The 13,321-nt window shown below is 45.3% G+C and overlaps 1 protein-coding gene across 7 annotated transcripts in view; it reads right to left on the bottom strand.

Annotated features, from left to right (window-relative positions):
• The window catches only part of MGA (MAX dimerization protein MGA), an 88,619-nt gene that overhangs the window by 28,526 nt on the left and 46,772 nt on the right, over positions 1 to 13,321 (bottom strand). For all 7 annotated transcript variants that reach the window (XM_073638818.1, XM_073638821.1, XM_073638820.1 and 4 more), the window contains one exon: positions 650 to 857. In XM_073638818.1, the coding sequence (XP_073494919.1) occupies positions 650 to 857 (208 nt within the window). The remainder of the gene's footprint in view (positions 1 to 649; positions 858 to 13,321) is intronic.

Genomic DNA, 13,321 nt, shown 5'->3' with positions numbered 1-13,321 from the left:
GCGCAGAGGTGCGTGGGCCCCCGCAAGATGCCGCAGAGGTGTATGGGCCCCCGCAGGATGCTGCAGAGGTGCATGGGCCCCCGCAGGATGCCGCAGAGGTGCATGGGCCCCCGCAGGATGCCACAGAGGTGCATGGGCCCCCGCAGGATGCCACAGAGGTGCATGGGCCCCCGCAGGATGCCACAGAGGTGCATGTGCCCCCGCAGGATGCCACAGAGGTGCATGGGCCCCCGCAGGATGCCACAGAGGTGCATGGGCCCCCGCAGGATGCTGCAGATATGCGTGGGCCCCCGCAGGATGCCGCAGAGGTGCATGGGTGCGCATATGTACTATGCATGCGTGCTGCAGAAACATAAGTACATAATGTGTGTGCTATAAAGCTGCATGTATATAAGGAACCTGCTGCAGAGAAACACTAACAATTACCTCCCCTATTGTACCCTTAAACCAAGTGATATTGAACCTTCCACTTTCTTACACCACCAGGGAACTTTTAATTAGTAGAAGATATGTTTTTCCTATGTTCTCCTTTCTAAACTTGAGGTGCCTCTTCAAGTAAAGTGTGTCTTATAGTCAAAAAAACCCCCAATAAAATTAACACTCTTTATATACCTAAATAAAAGAATGAAAATGCTACAATGAAACTTACCAGTCTTGTTCTGCCATGACTTTAGGATGTTTTCTGCCTTTTCTTCAGTAGCGGATTCAGTAGGCATTTTGGCTCTATTAATGTTAGACAGGTGAAAGCGTCTTGGCGACAATCTGTGTGTTAAATAAGCTGCAAGTCTGTTAGCTGGATGAAGTGCTCCTATTTGCCCCAAAAGCAATTTTGCGTGAGGATAATTCTTGCCGTTGACCTATGAAATCACAAACAAAGCAAAACTAAGAAGAAAAATAACCTCATTAAAAAGCTGTACAAGTAGTGCAATAAATTCAGTGCAGGCTTTTTCCTCTAGCCACCAGCTATGACTGACTATAGTGACCAGTCCTTCATACCCTGGGGCAGTTACCAGGAACAGAAGACAACTTGCAATATACGAGATTAGTGCTCTGGGCCCCAGCTCCCCAACCTGTGAGCACCAGGAGCCCTGGAGTCTGATGTAGCTACAATTAATTTTTTTGTTACCAATCTCAGTAGATAATGTGTCCATGTTCTGTATATCTTGGAGATGTATATTTACTCCTTTCAGCACTGTATAGTACAGATGATGCAGATGGCAGAGTTTTGCATGTATGGTGCAGATATGGCGAGGGCTTATGGCAAGGGCCGAGCTTGTGCCATCAGCAGAGGGTATCAAGTGTAACAAACAGCTGACGCTCTGCTGCAGTGGCCAATATTGTAGCTGGCTCTGATCCCAAACATTTGACCCCTCAGGGCACCGCTTTCACACCACTGGTGTCGTCAGGGTGCATAGGCTTCCTGGTTTGCACCATAGGGTAGCTTATTATGCCCTAAAAGGCTGCCCTGTTAGTAAAAGATTAACTGGCGCACATAATACTGACAGGTATGTGATCAAAGGATCACATGTTCAAGTCACCAAATTAGACTAATATTGTATAAGAAAAAAAAATGAGTAAAAGTGCAAAGTAGTATAAAAAGAAAATATAAAAAAAAGTATGTACTGGTTAAAAACAACCTTATTGCAATGAAATAAATCTTTATAATGAAAAAAATAAAATTATCAGCACATTTGGAATTTTTTTTTTTTTTTTTAGAGTTCCTGCAATGGTATGCGCCCTAAAAACAGAGTAAAAAAATAAAATAATCTACTCCAACATGATAAAAACTAGAAGAAAGTCTGCATAAAAATAAGTCCTTATGTAAAAAAAGGTTATTGGTGTTTGAAAACCAGGACACAAAAATATATATTTTTTTTCAATTGATTTTATTGTGCAAAAAGAAATAGTAAAACCAGTATTTAAATTCAATATTGCTGGAGATTGTGATTTTATTGTGCAAGGTGAATATATTAAAAATAAAAAAATATATGATATTGATCTGCTAAACTTCTTCTGCTCTATAATCGGCTGTCTAGAAAAATTAGACACAGTTTATTTTGTAACAGGTTCTCTTCAAAGCGACTAACAGTATAGAATGACTGTTCAAACCAAGCACATGCGCCCTGTGCTTCATGGTGCGGCAAATCATTTTTCTTTATCGCTTCGTTGGGGGATGCAGGTAACCACGGGTGGATGCTGCTGCCGCTAGGCAAAAAAAAAGGAACTGGCTCCTCCTAAGCAGTATACACCCACCGACTGTCACAAAGCTCGTCAGTTTAAGCTTAGTTTCAGTAGAAGACAGACCTGGATCTGATCCCAGATCCATTTTTTCCTTTTCAGGTCACCTTGTTTTTTTAATAAGCAAATTGCCTCTTCAGAGAAAAAGAGGACTTGAACTCTATAGCGCCACCTATTGGAAGCAGCAATCCTACAAGTCACAATCAACCCTTTAACAAGTCGTGCAATATGACTTAGGATAAAAGCCAAATCAGAATCTCAATTTGCAGACACGGTGTTTCGGGCTGTTGGCCCTTGTTAGGGCAAAGTATGAGAACTGATTTGTTTGTTTTTTATTAATCTTTTCACCTTTCTCTTTCTGATCTTCTCTTCAAGGTAACAGGGTGTAATTTCTCACCCTGTTTTCCTGCACATGAGTGACCGAGGGAACAGTGTAGGGTCCCCCATATTGACCACTCTCGGTCTGCTGGGCAGGACCTTTATCCCTTGTCACCTCACAGTGCCTCAGGGTTATTCCCGGTGGCTGATCCTTGCCCGTTCCCCACCCCAGTCCCCTCCTCTGAGCGGGCCAGGAGGAAGACTGTGGTCCCTTCTAGGTGACCTTTCCCCTTCGTTTAGGCTATGTGCCCACGATGCAGAAATGCTGCGGATTTTTCCTGAGCGTTTCTGCATCTCCCTGGCAGAAAAAACGCATGCGGATTGTACATGCGGATTGTACATGCGGATTGTACATGCGTTTTTCCTGCCAGGTAGAAGCATTTGTGAAGCTCTTTGAACATGCGATTTCGCATGCGGGTTGTCAAGCGCTTTTCCAAGCATGGATTTATATAGTGTGACCAAGTTATGCATCAATAGTAAAAAAAAACCAAAACATTATACTCCTCTTCCGATGGCCCCCGGTCTCCTCCAGTGCCTTCGGCGGCTCGTGGTGGTGTAAAAGAACCTTCCATAACGTCATTTAGTCATGTGACAGTTCACGCGACAGCCGACGTCAGCGGCAGTGTGACCTGTCACATGACTAAATGATGTCATGGAAGGTCCTTTTACCACCGCGAGCAGCCGAAGAGCCAGCAGCACCGTTGGGAGCAGACAGGGGGCCATCAGAAGGTAAGTATATGTTTATTTTTTATTTTAATTCTTTTTTAACTACAGGAACTATGGTAGTCTCCTCTTCTCCAGACTCGGGTACCATCCGTGCACTGAATCGCATAACATCCGCATGCATACTTCTATGTATGCAGATGTTATGCGGCTCAATGATAGTCTATGGCGGCTTAAACGCCTCGATTCCGCAAAATTAATGGAAGTGTTGCAGATTTTTCCGCAATGATAATCCGCAGCGGAAATTTACGCAGCATGTGCACAGCACATGCAGATCATCATTGGGGACCATTGCAGACCTATTACCAGGCATTTTTTAAGCGTTTCCACGGCGGAAATTATGCTGCTGAAACGCTTAAAAATGCATAGTGGGCATACAGCCTTAGGGGTTAACACAGTCTTCTGCATCTTCTAAGATCAGACGGTGAGTTGCTTGGAACCCCCCTTTGTCAACGGAGGGCCTCCTGATGTTGACCTCAGCAGCAGAGGAGGAGCCGGGACTTACATCAGAGATACGGTCCCTCTTCTCCGCAGCTTTCACGATGGCGGGGGTGCAGCGACGGTCCCGATGCTGGTAACAAGGTCGCCATCTTATCCCTCCTTCGCCACTAGCACGGCCCCTCTTTTGCTTCAGCAAGTGGCATACTGCGGTGTGTTTCACCTATCAGGCAATCTCTTTCTTTCGCAGTGCAGCTGGCCATGCCCCCCGCCAGTGCGCACCTTCCTATCAGCACACGGGTAGCATCCTGCCGTGTTAACCACGCCCACCCGACGGAGCGGCCAATCAGCGTGTGACTCTTGTGCACACCACATCCGCTCTCATCCTATCGGAAATCTCCCCTGTTGATCAAATAATACTGCCACCTGCCCTACGCGGGCATGCCCTTCTGCCCTGTCAGTCTGCAGCAGCTTCAGACGCAGCTCCGGTGGTCTCCCTGCAGTGCTACACAGCGCGGCGCCATTAGACTGTTCCTCAGGACCAACGTCTCTTGACAAGCAACGTCGACATTCAGGACCGTGTAGGCTCTGTCCAGGCTGTTTTTTTTTACCCATATTTTCTCTAGGCACCCCACTCAGCAGTATCCCTCAGGCCTTAACATATGCCCAGACCTAGGGAGCTCAATTCCCACCCCTCCTCCACTATCATCCACTAAGCCTGTGCCCGCTGCAAGAAATGGTCCACAGGTCAGATCTCTGCCTTCTTCCCGACTTGCAGCTCTTCCACCATGCTAGCATCACAGGAAGCCCACGACGACAGCACTCCTCCTCCCTCAGAGTGGGCTGTTGCCATTTCTCAGTCAGTATCTGACCTCACCAAGGAATCTCAGTCCCTGGTCCAGGTCCTAGATCGTTTACCTAACCTGTCTACTGCAACCAGCGCTCCGAACGTTCCTCTGGACAATTCGCAGGCACCTCACCACCACTCTCAGAAAGGCACATCACGAGCTCGATCCAAGAAGTGGATTCACGCAAGCTCCTTGTTCAGCTCTCCAGCCCCGTCCACATCCTCCAGGATGCCCTCGGTATCCCATGCCTCCTCCTCCGAGGTGGCCCTAGGGTCCTATTCAGAGTCCCATCCGGATCAGACGTCTAAGCTCCAGGACATGGTCGACAGCCTCATAATTGGCCGTTAACCAAACCCTTAATATTAAGGAGGAAGAGGGTCCTCCCCAGGATCACTCTGTCTCTTTTAAAATTATAAAATGTCCGAGAACTTCTTGGACGTTTTCAAATTATAAAGAGTTTGAAGGGATATTTTTGAATCATTGGGAGCATCCAGAAGAGTGCTTTTTGGGCAGAAAGCAGTTGGATATCCTATATCCCTTTAACCCAGACATTATTAGTAAATGGACGGAGTCCCCGGCCGGTGATCCACCAGTCTCTAGTTTATCTGCCAAGACGGTTCTGTCTCGACCCAACGGCTCCTCACTCAAGGATACCACAGATAGACAGATCGAGGCTCTAGCCAAATCAGCCTTTGAAGCTGCCGATGCATCCACCTGTCCGGCCTTTGCATCCCTCTGTCCGGCCTTTGCTTCCATGTGGGTAGCAAAGTCTGTTTCCACCTAGGCAAAACTCCGGCAGGGCATCCCATCTTCTCCCCCCCACCCCCACCCCCGGAAGAACTGGCTGACCAAGCGGACCAGATCACCCATGCAGGGAAATAATTGCTCTCCGCATCTCTGGACGCTGCCAGCTGTTCAGTCAGCGTCACTAGCAATATCATTGCTATACGCAGAATTCTCTGGCTTAAGGCCTGGAACGCGGATCCGGCTTCCAAGAAGTCCCTTACTAATCTACCATTCCAGGGTTCAAGACTCTTTGGGTCTAAGATGGATCAGATCATTTCAGACACGACAGGTGGTAAGAGCACCTCCCTCCCGCAGCCCAAACCTAAACGTTCTTTTACAATGAGGCGCTCTCTTCAGTTTCGTCCCTTTCGTCAATTCTTCTCACCCCCAACCTGGGACTTCTCCCAGGGTGGGCGGCCATCTTCTTCTCTTCCGGGACGTGTGGCTATCTGGTCGACAACGCTTGGGTCAGAGAGTTCGTGACTTCTGGCTACAAAATAGAATGGACTTTCCCCCCAGGAAGATGTTTTTTTCATGTCCCACCTCCCAAAGCTTCCAGCTCACGTCCCAGGCTTTGTTCAAACCATTTCCTCTATCCTAAAGGACAGGAGTCATCGTACCTGTTCCCTCTCACGAACGCTTTTCAGGTTTTTTATTCCAACCTTATTGTTGTCCCAAAGGACGGCTTCCTCCGCCCAATCCTAGACCTCAAACGCTTAAACCGATGGGTAAGCATCCGCCACTTCAGAATGGAATCGCCTCAATGGAACCCGGTGGCGTTTCTCTGCTCGGTGGACATTCAGGACGCGTACCTGCACATTCCCATTTGCGTACCACATCAAAGACTCCTCAATTTTGCAGATTAAGGGAATCACTACCAATTCACATCTCTCCCCTTCGGCTTTGCCTCGGTGCCCAGGGTCTTCACGAAAATGATTGCCACTGTCATGTCCATCCTGCGATCCAGAGGGATTGTAAATATCCCTTATCTGGATGATCTTTTGATCAAGGGTCCTTCCTTCCGGGACTGTTGCCAGAGCCATCAGATCACACTGGACACGCTTACCCATCTTGGCTGGATAGTCAACACGGCAAAATCTTCACTAATTCCAGCTCAGCGATTGACCTTCCTGGGCACGTCCCCAGAGGTCATTCCTTCCTCTCCAGTGGAAGGAGCTCACAACTGATGCTAGTCTCCTCAGTTGGAGAGCGGTCTTCCTTCATCACACAGTCCAGGGTCGCTGGAACTCTCGGGAAGCCTCCCTGCCGATCAATCTCCTGGAAATCAGAGCGTACATAAACCACCAGGGAGGAACACTCAGCAAATCAGTCATGACGGAGGTCTCAAGGATTCTAGTTTGGGCCGAAAAGAACGTTCCGGCAATCTCGGCGGTACACATTTCGAGGGTGGACAGTTGGGCGGCCGACTTCCTAAGTCTCCAGGGCCTCGCCTCGGGCGAATGGTCCCTCAACTTTGGCGTGTTCAATCAGATTTGTCAGAGATGGGGCTCCCCAGACGTCGATCTGATGGCATCTCGAATGAATTGAAAAGTTTCTCGTTTCGTAGCCAGGTCCCATGACCCTCTGGTGATCGGTCAAGAAACCTTGGTGATGTCATGGTCCCGATTTCAGCTTCCTTACCTTTTTCTCCTCTCCCACTGATCCTTTGAGTCATCAAAAAGACCAAGGCAGAAAAGATACCCGTAATCCTGGTGGCCCCAGACTGGCCTGGTACGCAGTTAGTCAACCTGCTCGCAGACACACCCTGGAAACTCCCAGAAAGTCAAGATCTGCTTTCACAAGGTCTTCTCTTCCATCAGAATTCTCGGTTTCTGAATTTAATGGCATGGCTGCTGAAGCCGCCGTTCTGAAGGAAGCAGGTTTTTCTTCCCAAGTCATACAAACCATGATTAACGCAAGAAAACCCAGGTCTTCTCGCATTTTTCGTTGGTGTGATGACAACCACTTTGCTCCAATGTCCTTTCCCCTCCCTTCCATCCTGGCTTTTCTACTGTCAGGCCTTGACACTAGGCTTGCTCTCAGTACCCTCAAGGGCCAGATCTCTGCGCTTTCGATTATTTTTCAGCGAAATTTGGCTTCTCGCCCCCAGGTCAAGACCTTCCCCCAGGGAGCTGCTCACTTAGCATCACTGTATCATCCTTGGATAGATCCCTGGGACCTTAATCTGGTCTTAAGTATTTGTGACGAAACAGTTTATCTTAATCAGCCAGATGTCTAGATTTGTTAAGCCAAAACAAATACACTATTGTGTTTGTGTTCACTTGTGAATGTATGTGTGTTTCTTTGGCTGGTCAAGGACAGTGACTCCCAGTGAAACAATGATGTTTGTTACTATGCTAATTGCATATTGTTCTAAAGCCAGCTAGATGTTGATTTAAAGAGTCCTTCCTGCTATACCAGTTATGTAAATTGATTAAATGCACGAACAATGACACCTGAGCCCTGTGGAATAATACCCTCCCTAACCCTTGCCCTGTGGATGTGTACTTGAAAGAACAAATGTGAACTATTTAAGGAACATATGCCTCTGTAGCAGGCAGAATTGAAAGAGACTTTACAAGGAGAATCTAAGATCAGACTCTTTTCAGACCATGAGCTTGGTAGCATGGCTTTATCCAAAGACACAGATTTGGGTTATAAATGATTCCAGCCTAAGGGTATATGGCCCTGACTGGAAAGATAGGGATCTGCTCCATTGACCATCAGAGAGCCCATGGATACATTTGGGGAGACCAGGTTGGGACGACGAAGTCACCTGGCCCCATGGATATGCTGTTTGGGGTTGCCAGGTGGGACCTTCCGGTCGCCTGGAACCCGTGGAGACATTCGGAGAAGCCAGATTGGAACCAGCTGGTCATCTGGCCCCATGGAAACTCTCGAAGAGACCAGGGTGGGACCCTTGGGTCTCCTGGCCTTGTACCTCGAAGGACTATAAGCTTCCCAAGTCTGCCGCTATCTCCTCTCTGTGGGGTTCTGCCAAAAGCGGGGGGCCACTGGTTGAGGTAGTTGGCCCTGGAAGTCTCAAAGTCGCAGGTGGCCAGCAGAAGGGTGAGACACTGTAATGTTGTACCATCTTGGGTATTTGCTGGGATTGTTCTATGTGTTTGATGTCCGCTTTGTTGTTCAATAAAGTATTGCCGCACTGTTTTACCCTCACCCTGTGTTGTCTGGGTAGTATTATGCCCATGGGCCCACGGAAGACCCCGTGTCTTCACAATGTTCTTCATCAATCTCCCTTAGAGCCCATTCAGGACAAAGCATCAGCTCTTCTTTCCTGGAAGGTTGCCTTTCTGGTAGCCGTTATGTTTATCAGTAGAGTTTCTAAGATGGCAGGTCTCTCTTGTCATTCTCCGTTCCTCATCCTCCATCAGGAAAAGGTGGTCCTCAGACCAGTACCTTCTTTCCACATCAATGAGGAGATTGTTTTGCCTTCTTTCTGCCCATTTCCAGTTCATCCCCTTGAAAGGTCTCTTCACAAGCTGGATCTGGTCAGAGCTCTACGCGTCTACCTATCAAGAACCACTCCCTCCCGCTGTTCGGATGCTTTGTCATTCCTGAGGGTTATCGTAAAGTTCTCCCTGCTTCCAAATCTACTATCGCCTGTTGGATCCGCTCAGTTATACTGGAGGCAAGTCGTGTTAAAGATGGCCACGCCCTCCGGAAGTAAGAGCTCACTCCACCTGGGCGGTGGGGGCCTCCTTGGCTATTCACCACCAGGCCTGTGCATCTCAAATCTGCAGGGCTGCTATCTGGTCTTCCCTTCACACTTTCGCGAGGTTCTACAGAGTACATACCTATGTGTCGGCTGATGCCAGCCTGGTTAGAAGGGTTCTGCAAGCAGTGGTCCCCCGCCCTCCGATATAGTTTGTTCAAACTATTCTGTTCCCTCCCTTTGGACTGCTTTAGGACGTCTCATGGTTACCTGTGATCCCCAATGAAGCAACAAAGAAGGAATTTTGGTACTCACCGTAAAATCTTTTTCTTGGAGCCTTCATTGGGGAGCACAGCACCCTCCCTGGTTTGGGCATAAGTGACTCTGTTGGGCCTATACATAGTTGTGTTTGGCTGTTGCTCCTCCTACTGCTTTTTTCACTAACTGACAAGCTTTGTGCCAGTCGGAGATGTATAGAGCCAATTCTTTTTTTGCCTAGTGTCAGCCTCCTAGAGACAGCAGCATTGACCCATGGTTAAATGTGTCCTCCAATGAAGGCTCCAAGAAAGATTTTTTACAGTGAGTACCAAAAATCCTTCTATATACACACCTTCCCACATGCATGGTTCCCATCTTTCTCCTCCCTTCTCTGGCCCTATAAAGTCTGAGCTGTCAATCAAATAAGAGGGGAGGTGGAGATTGGGGTAAAACAAGCAGGTGGGAAGGTGCATATAAATGATTTCCCCCGCCATGATGCGCTGAGTAGCGGGACTTGGTTCGAACAGTCATTCTGTGCTGACAGAGATAAAAACAAGAGGCGCTCCATGTGTAAGGGTGAGTTGGAGGGTTGGTCACTCACCTGAACACAGCTGCTTTACTCACACCAAATGGAGAGAGGACATAACAAGTGAAGGAAAGTGGAATTCGGTGGATCTCGGGTGCTGCCGCTAACAGAAGTTTATCCAGGTATTAATGTATAAAAAACTTCCAATTTATTGCAACGCGCTTCTGGAGTAGAACCTACTCCTTCGGCGGGCATAACAGAAAAGGAAGCGCCTCTTCCCTTATGAATGGGTCGGAAGTGATGTTTAAAAACACATGTTATCACTTAACTTGTTTACATTAAAAACATTTGAATGAATATAAAAAATACATATTTTTTTTTTATATTTTAATATAGTAATTAAAAAAAAAATAAAAAAAAATATCAAAACGTACGTTCATATACACCTATATATAGGACTGAATAAAAAGTGTATTTCTAAACCTAAATATATAATATAAATATTAAAAATTGGCTGTGGGGAGGGGAAGGGTGCAATTTTAAGACAACAGTGTGTAGACTTAAATATTAACTTTATTATTAATTTAATGTATTCATTTGCTACATTGTATCCTCAACACCTTCACGTAATCCCTCTGGAACAAGAGTAGATAATTTAAATATCCAATATGATTCCCGATTAACTAATTTCTGAAATCTATTTGTTATTTGGTCGGGAATTTGTTCCATTATGGTCAGACGTAAATTCATACAGTTATGTTTGTGCTCCATTATAAAGTGTCTTGATAAGCTATGATTAATAATGTTATTATTGATTTTGCATTTATGTTAATTAATTCTACAGCTAAAGGATTGCATTGTTCTCCCTACATATTGAAGATTGCAGTCACACTCCAAAAGATACATTTTATTGGAGGAATTGTTTATTTTTTATTCTCTATCTGACTTGGGGCTAAATGATTCTTTAGATTCATATTATGTCTGTATATAATATTGGCTGCGGTGTGAAGAATATCAGATAGAATAGGATCACTTAATAATGCACCAGTATTTAAATACAATTTTTACTGATATTTATGTGATCTGTTAAAGGTTGTAATAAGAAATATAATAAACAAACTTTTATCAATGTTTAGTACCATATGAGATTTTTTTATATCTTTTAAACATTCCTCTTGTTTTCAATTTTTCGTGCGATTACATGCATCTATAAGGATTTTTTTTGGATAGCCTTTTTCAATTAATCTTTTTTTTATAATTTAGAGTCATTTATAAAATCTTCATCTGATGTGCAATTCTTACAAATACGCCAGTATTGTCCATAATGTATATTTCTGATCCATTTGGGGTAATGACTAATGGAGAATTGAAGGATTTTTGAAATGTGTAGCTGTAAGTATATTGCCCAACTCGTCTTTGAATAAGACAAAGTCCAAAAATTCTATTTTCTTTTTAGAGTACAAAAAGGTGAAAGTGAGAGACCTCATTGGTTTTCATTCAGTTTGTCCACAAATGATGTGGCCTTTTCACTGCCAGTCCAAAAAATAAAAAAAAAAGGTAGTCTGTGATGAACCTTCTATAAAAAAAAGAATGAGACCCATCAGCAGGAGGGACTGCTCGATGTGGAGGGATTCGAAGAGCCCCAAAAATAGGTTAGCGTAACTGGGTGCAAAACGTGTCCACCATCGCACAGCTCCTCAACTGCAAATAAGTCATACCCCCAAATGAAAATATATTATTTTTTTAAATAAATTCAATACCATGAAGAAGCAATATTACTTGTTCAGTAGAAATCGCAGTTGGAGAGGAAAAATTGAATTGCTCAAAGTATAAACATCCCCTCCGACCCTTTCATAAGGGAGGAGGCGCTTCCTTTTCTGTTATGCCTGAGGAAGGAGTAAGTTCTACTCCGAAACGCGTTGCAATATATTGGAAGTTTTTTTTATACTTACCGCCTGGATTAACCTCTGTTAGCGGCAGCGCCCAGGATCTACCACATTCCTCTTTCCTTCACCTGTGCTTACAGAGTCCCTTTAAGTAGACAGCAGTGCAGCTTGAGGCTCACGCTTAGTGTTTCTGCCTCCCATAGAACAAGTGTTAAAACTGAAAAATATTTATAAGAAGAGGCTTCCGCTGAAAACCTTCAATGCGTTAGAAAGAACCTTCCTTCAATATCCTGTGTAAAGTAATAAAAAGCTGGTTCTATGGAAAAGACAGATGTAATACCCCTCCTGGCTGCAGTGTCATGGGGGTGCATGTGTTGAAAGTATCAAGGGCTTGAAAGTTCAGTATGCTAGATCATTTGATTTTAAAATTCCTATGGACTAGTGAAAGGTTTATAAATTACCAGGAATAACAGAGGGATGGTACAAAAGCAAAAGCTCCCATTTTGTTATGTAATGGGAAATGAATGCAAGTATCTACTACAAGAGGATTGTTAGACTTACTTTAAAATCCTTTTCTCGTAGCCTTCATTGGCGAACACAGGAAAATGAGTGCACGTTGCTGCTGCCAGGAGGCTGACACTAAGAATTGCAATCTAAGAAAGCAAGTCTGCTCCTCCTCAGCAGTCTACACCAGCCTAGTGACAACCATGCTATTCAGTCAGTAAGAAAAGCAGAATTTTTTTTTTAAATACACACACGCGCCAAATGAGTCAACATGAACAAAAGGGAGGGTGCTGTGTCCCCCAAAGAAGACTACAAGAAGGGGGATTTTACGATAAGTCCAAAAATCCTCTTTTCTCTGACATTTTATTGAGGGACAAAGGAACCATGGGGCATCCCAAAACAGTCATTAGGGCAGGAAATAAGTATTAAAATCCCTCAACTAGTAAACTGAGTGACTTGCCGCTTGCAGCACCTTTTTGCCCAGACTTGCATCAGCTGTGGCAAAAATGTTAACACTGTAGAATTTTAAGAAAGTGTGAATGGGGGACCAAGTAGCAGCTTTACAAAGCTGCAAGGTCAATGCCCGATGACGAAGAGCTCAAGATTTTCCCACTGCCCGAGTGAAATAAGCCTTGATCCCTAGCAAGGCTCTTTGTTATTGGCTTTATAAGTTTCCAGGGTGGCATAATGAATTCAGAGGGCAATATTCGCCTTGGAAGCAGAAAGACCTTGGAAAGGTCTTTCTGGAATGACAAACAGGGAATCTGAATATCCGAAAGAAGCGGTCACCTTCGGGCAGTGACGCACTGCTCTGACCAGATCCAAACACTGTAAAGATTTCTCCACAGAATTAGAAGAAAAGTGGAGGGAAGGAAGAACGATCTCTTTGTTAAGGTGGAAGGAAGAAACCACCTTGGGAAGGAATAAAGGCACCTCACAGGACCAGGTGAAGGACAAGAAAAGGAGAGCGGCAGTACAGGGCAGCTTGTTCAGATATTTGCCTGATAGAAGTGATAGCAATCAGGAACGCCACCTTCCAGGAAAGCCAGAGTGGGGAAATGCT

The sequence above is a fragment of the Phyllobates terribilis genome, unplaced genomic scaffold (assembly GCF_046119375.1).
Source record: "Phyllobates terribilis strain yellow unplaced genomic scaffold, ASM4611937v1 Scaffold_7__3_contigs__length_470593459, whole genome shotgun sequence".
Taxonomy (NCBI): Eukaryota; Metazoa; Chordata; class Amphibia; order Anura; family Dendrobatidae; genus Phyllobates; species Phyllobates terribilis.
The sequence above is the reverse complement of the archived record's forward strand: the minus strand, read 5'-3'. Positions and strand labels throughout refer to the sequence as shown.